Here is a 6,400-nt window from a genome sequence, read left to right on the forward strand (position 1 = left end):
ACGGTGCGTGGTCCTCGAGTCTCCTGGACATCTGAGGGTCCCCGGAGGAGGGGCTGGGGGTGGGGCTGGGGCTGGGGGGACTGTGTGAAATCGCCCATATTCAAGGTCCCCAAAATGTCAAAGCTTCGACCCGGTGATTCAGTGTTTTGACAACCTGTGGGTCGTTCCCACACGCCCGGCAGAAATGCCCAGCTCAGGTATAACCCGCCTGTCCTCATCTCCCTCCTCCCCTCTCTCTGTCCCTCCAGCTGTCCGCTGTCCAGCCCCCGGCTCCTTGGAGAACGGCATGTACAGCCCACGGCTGGTGGCCCACTCTGTGGGTAGCAACGTAAGCTTCGAGTGTGAGGACGGTTTCACGCTGCGGGGTTCGGCCGTGCGACAGTGTCGCCCCAATGGCCTGTGGGACGGAGAGACAGCCGTGTGCGACAATGGGGGTGAGTGCCCTGACTCAGAGCTGCAGGGAGGCTGCGCTCAACCAGGGACCCCTGAAAACAACGTGTGCGTAGAGAGCCTCCGCAGGGACAGGAGCATGGCGTCCTGCTCCGAATTCTGGAAAATTCCGGTCACAGTCGCTGGTCCTGGGCAGGTGCTGAGCTCACTCTACACTCTTCAGCTTTTCTAACGCCTCAGCGTAAGACTGTGGATTGGGTTCCACGCATCATTGCAGGGAAGGGATGTCGGGAGAGCCTAGGATTGTGTGTGTGTTTTGTTTTTTTTTTCTTTTTTTGGAGAGGTTTTTGCTATAGGGCTCATGCGCTCGCCAGAAAGACAGAGAGACAGAAAGAGAGAAATCACTCCCTGGGGGGATGGCCACGCCGCAATCCCTTCTCCTCCATTCTCCTCTCGGGATCTTGGGCACGCACGCACACGCGCCCGACGTGAGTTTTAAGCCACCGGGTCCAGGACTCGAACCATGGTCGACTACGTGGGAGTCCAGCGACATAGCCATTACGCTAACTGCTGGCCCTTGGCCCGGTTTCTAAACTCCGTTTGTTCAGTTTTTACTGTATTACGGAGCTAGTCACTCCTCGTGGGGTTGCCACGTATTAGGCTGTTGGTAAAGCCGTGATGCAGTTTTCTATGATTTTTCTAAGTAAAAATGTGTCACGACTTCCCCGACAACCCAGTAGATGAGTTGCTATCAGTAAGCCTCTAGAACTGCAAATGCCACGCACATTTCGGTCTGGTTACTCCAGCCCTAGTGAATGGCAAGGAGGACTGCTTGGCAGAGGCCGACCTCTCAGGGTTCCCTGGGGGTACATTTGCCTGTGGGTTCTGGGAGTTTTCTGGCTCATGGTTCTGAACACATACTACGGAGACAGAACCAAGGTGGCAGGGACGTCCCCTTACCCAGCGGCCCAGTGGACGGCTCCCTACTCATGCCCCTGGGTCTTTGCTGAAGAACCCTTTATTCCAACAAAAATATAATATATTTAAAAATGAAAGGATGGGGACCAACAGTTGGTATAATGGCTATGTTGCTGGACTCCCACGTAGTTGACTGCAGTTCAAGTCCCGGACCCAGTAGCTTAAACTGATGCTGGGTGCGTGTGCGTACGTGCCCAAGATCCCGAGAGGAGAATGGAAGAGAAGGGATTGCGGCATGGCCATCCCCCCAGGGGGTGATTTCTCGCTTTTTGTCTCTCTGTCTCTCTCTGTCTGGCGAGCACACATACCCTATGGCAAAAACCTCTCAAAAATTTGAAAGGATGATCCCCCTACAGAGCAGTGTGTAAGTCATAGACTTTAACTTGGTGACATTTTGGACTCATATTCACTTATATAATCACCACCCACGACAGGACACACCCAACAGTGCAGGGCTTCCTCTAGGCCCTCCCTGTGGTAACCAGCCTTCTGACTTCGGCCTCCGTAGACGAGTTCTGTCTGCTTCTCCATCTCATGTGGTGTATGAGGTGAACGGAATCATGCAGGATGTGCTCGCTTGCCTCTGGCGTCCTTCTTTCGATGTTCTGTCTGAGATTTAGCCATGCAGTTGGGTGGGGCATAGTCCATTCCTTTTTCTGGCTGTGTAGTATTCCATTCTATGAACAGATTCGTTATCCATTCTCCTGTCCGTGGGCATTTGGGTTATCTCCAGTTTGGAACTGATGTGACTAAAACTCTAGGCACTTTCTCACACGTGCCTTTTGGTGCACATGTGCACTTGCTTCTCTTGAGTAAATGCTCTAAGTGTTGGCTCGATGGATCACAGGCGGGCACGTTTAGCTAGTGCGGAGGCTGACCTGTGGGTTCATGGGGGACAGTCCAGCAGCCTAGCAGAGATCCCGTTGCTCCACATTCTCCCCAACACTTGGCAGTACCTGTCGCTTCAGTGCCAGCCATCCTGGGGATGGGTAGTGATGTCTCATTGTGCTTTACAATGTTCAGGTATTTATAATGGATAGGGCTCATTGGTCAACATCTTCCTTGGGACGGACATGGAGTGCACTCCTGGTTTGGGATTGGAAAGCTTCAGTGTCAGTCATCCTGGGGATAGGTAGTGATGTCTCATTGTGCTTTACCACGTGCAGGTGTTCATGCAGGGCAGGGCTCATCGGCCAACATCTTCCTTGGGACAGACATGGAGTGCGTTCCTAGTTTGGGATTGGAAAGCTTCAGCGGCCAACTGAGGCTGCCGAGTTCTAAATGCTTCACTCCACCTCAGGGCCTCGAGAAGCACACTCTGGTGTCTCCCAAGGGAGAGGCCCAGGCACCCTCACTCCTCACCTCTGTTTTCTTTCATTCGTTTGCAGCCGGCCACTGCCCCAACCCAGGCACGTCACCGGGTGCAGTGCGGACAGGCTCCCGCTTTGGCCTTGGGGACAAGGTCAGCTACCTCTGCTCCTCAAACCTGGTGCTGACGGGGTCTGTGGAGCGAGAGTGCCAGAGCAACGGCGTCTGGAGTGGGACGGAGCCCATCTGCCGCCGTGAGTGCCACCCCGCCCTGCCCAGACTCCTGGGCACCTCGAGTCCTGGCCCCGGCTGACCCCACGGCTCTTTCCACAGAGCCCTACTCTTATGATTTCCCTGAGGATGTGGCGCCTGCCCTGGGCACGTCCCTGTCCCACCTGGTTGGAGTCACCAATCCCACCCAGAAGAAGAAGGGTGAGTGTTCAGGCACGGCAGTAGCAAGCCAGGCTTGTGGCAGAGCGGGTCAGGAGCCCCGGGGGCTCAGTGCCTGGAGGGGAGGCAGGGAGCTCTGACCTGTGGCAAGAGCACAGGACGGAGGGGCCATTTACATCCTCCTTTTCACATTTTTTCCAGAAAACCTGGGCCGGAGAATCCAAATCCAGCGCTCCGGTCACTTGAACCTCTACCTGCTCCTGGATGCCTCGCAGAGTGTGTCGGAAGACAATTTCCACACCTTCAAGAGCAGCGCCAACATGATGGTGGACAGGGTCAGAAACCAGGAGCCTCTGTGCAGAGGGGCTTTCTGTGCGGTCTCTCTGTCTCCTTCCCTTCCTCAGAGTCCCGCTCGCAGCCTGCTTCCTTCAAGAAGTCTTTGGGGACCAGCAGTTGGCGTAATGGCTATGTCGCTGGACTCTCATGTAGTTCACTGCGGTTCGAGTCCCGGACCCGGTGGCTTAAACTCATGCCAGGCGCATGTGCGTGTGTGCCCAAGATCCTGAAAGGAGAATGGAGGAGAAGGGATTGTGGCGTGGCCACCCCCCCTGGGGGGATGACTTATCACTCTCTGTCTCTCTGTCTCTCTCTGTCTTTCTGGCGAGCACACGCGCCCTATAGTAAAAACCTCTCAAAAAAAAAAAAAGTCTTCATAGATTATGTTCATGCCATGCAAATATGATGAATTCAATTTATGTTATGGTTTGTCTGTCTTTCTCTCTTTCTCTTTCTTCTTTCTTTGTTTCTCTTTCTCTCTTCTTCTTTTCTTCTTTTTTTAGATTTTTGCCACAGGGCGTTTTTCTCTCTTGCTGCCAGAGAAAAGAGGAAGGAGAAGTGAGAACTCACTCCCCAGGAGGGTAGCCACGCGACCACCCCTTCTCCTCTACTTTCAGGATCTGGGGCACAAACGCACACATGCCAGGCATGTTTTTCAAGCTACCAGGTCCAGGACTCAAATTGGAGTTGACCATGTGGAATCCGGTACCATGCCACCTACTGGCCTGGATTTTTCTTTTTTCTAAAAATTTAAGCTTATTTCTTTCACGAGAATGAGAGAGAAAGGCCAGACCCTCAGTGGGATCTCATACTGTGACCCCCCTGTGCCAGCCGGGATCGTGGGAACACTCCAGCCCAGGCCAGCCAGGGGCCTGGACCTGCCACCTTCCATACGGACCCCTCATGGCTGAGCAGCACCTCACTGTGCCGCTGCTGAGTCGGCCCTGAAATACTTCTGGGGCCCAACCATGTGTCAGGCTCCTACTATGCATGGGCGTGTGCTGGGTGCCGGGGACCCCAAAGGTGAACAAGACTCAAGTGGTCTCCATGGAGGGCTGATAAGATCATCCACAGGGACATGGCAGAAAAATACTGGTCCTCCCGTTAAATCATTTTAATTTAAATTAAATCAGTCGTGTGATACTTAATCATCTGCTTTTAAAATTGTAATATCTTCTGGGCCAGCCCCATGGCCCAGTGGCTAGGGGAACCAGACTCCACGCGGCCAACCACACGGTTTGAACTCTGGCCTGGTGGCTTGAAAAACACACCAGGCACCTGCGCATGCGTGTCCCAAGTCCCATGAAGATGGAGGAATGGAAGAGGCGGGACTGCAGGGTGACCATGTCCCCTGGGGAGCTCTCTCCCCTCCTTCTTCCTCTTTCTCTTCCTCCGTCCCTCTTTCTCTGGCAAGCATATGCTCCCATTAGCAGTTAAACACGAAAATCCAGTGTTTTGTGTAGGTTTAAAAATGTATGTATCTGGGAACCAGCAGTTAGCGTAATGGCTGTGTCGCTGGACTCCCACGTAGTCGGCCGCGGTTCACGTCCCGGACCCGGTGGCTTAAAACTCACGCCGGGCGCGTGTGCGTGCGTGCCCAAGATCCTGAGAGGAGAATAGAGGAGAAGGGATTGCGGCGTGACCATCCCCCCTGGGGGGTGATTTCTCGCTCTCTGTCTCTAATGTCTCTTTCTGTCTGTCTGGCGAGTGCACGCACCCTATAGCGAAAATCTCTCTCTCAAAAAAAAAATGTATGTATCTGAATAGTGACACACATATGTAATTGGTAATACATATACTTATATTGGAGAGTGTGTTTTTACTGACAGGATGCACTAACAGAAGAGTTTAGGAACCACTGGTCTGCTTAGTTTCTTGCCAGCGCGTTGTTTAGTAACTATGTTTTCCATGATTACTCATGTAGACGGTTCTTTCTCCTAGCTATATATTTTTTTAATTGCCAAGGCGTGTGTCCTCCAGACAGACAAAGAAACAGAAAGAGAGAGGAAGAGGGAGAAAACACCTCCCAGTGGGTGTGGTCGTGGTGCAATCGCTCATCCTCCCTGTCTCCACGTGTCGGGATTGGGGGCCTGAATGCACAGGCCAGACCGGGATTTGAACTGTGGATCCATGTGGGGTCCAGCTCCTTAGCCACTAGGGTATAGGGCTAGGCCCAGCTACATTTTTTTTTTTTTTTGAGAGGTTGTTGCTATAGAGCTCATGCGCTCGCCAGAAAGACAGAAACAGACAGAAAGACAGAAAGCAAGAAATCACCCCCCAGGGAGGATGGCCACGCCTCAATCCCTTTTCATTCATTCTCCTTTCGGGATCTTGGGTGGACAAGCGCACACATGCGCCTAGTGTGAGTTTAAGCCACTGGGTCCAGGACTCAAACTGCAGTTGACTACGAGGGAGTCCAGAGACATAGCCATTACTCCAACTGTTGGTCCACCCCCCACCAGCTACACTTTAAAGAGGTCAGTTTTTATGCTATTTCAAGTCTTTTTTTTTAAGAATTATTTTCATTTTATTTATTCATTCATTCACTTGGATGAGAGAGATGCAGAGAGAGAGAGGGAGAGAGAGGGAGAGAGAAAGTGAGAAAGCAAGCCATCAGGTCCGAGACTCGAACTGTGGTCAGCGACGTGGGAGTGTCCAGCACCTTAACTACCATGCCACCTGCTGGCCCCATGCTCCTTTAAGTCTTCTTAGGGCTTAAAATGAAGTGATTTACCTAACCGTGGGGCTGCAGAATGCGAGTTAGAGATGCACTCGAGTCATACCCTCACCTCTTTTTTTTTTTTTTTGAGAGGTTTTTTTTGCTACAGGGTGCGTGCGCTCATCAGACAGACAGAGAGAGACAGAGAGACAGAAAGTGAGAAATCACCCCCCGGGGGAATGGCCACGCCACAATCCCTTCTCCTCCATTCCCCTCTCGGGATCTTGGGCACGCACGCACATGCGCCCGGCGTGAGTTTTAAGCCACCGGGTCTGGGAC

At 52.7% G+C, this 6,400-nt stretch overlaps 1 protein-coding gene across 1 annotated transcript in view; it reads left to right on the plus strand.

The window, feature by feature from the left end:
- Positions 1-6,400, plus strand: part of C2 (complement C2) — a 24,285-nt gene that overhangs the window by 6,520 nt on the left and 11,365 nt on the right. Inside the window, exons 3-6 of the mRNA XM_006154300.3 lie at positions 249-434; positions 2,757-2,930; positions 3,010-3,108; positions 3,268-3,401. Of these exons, the coding sequence (XP_006154362.1) occupies positions 249-434; positions 2,757-2,930; positions 3,010-3,108; positions 3,268-3,401 (593 nt within the window). The remainder of the gene's footprint in view (positions 1-248; positions 435-2,756; positions 2,931-3,009; positions 3,109-3,267; positions 3,402-6,400) is intronic.

Source organism: Tupaia chinensis, unplaced genomic scaffold (assembly GCF_000334495.1).
Source record: "Tupaia chinensis unplaced genomic scaffold, TupChi_1.0 Scaffold000403_1, whole genome shotgun sequence".
Classification (NCBI taxonomy): Eukaryota; Metazoa; Chordata; class Mammalia; order Scandentia; family Tupaiidae; genus Tupaia; species Tupaia belangeri.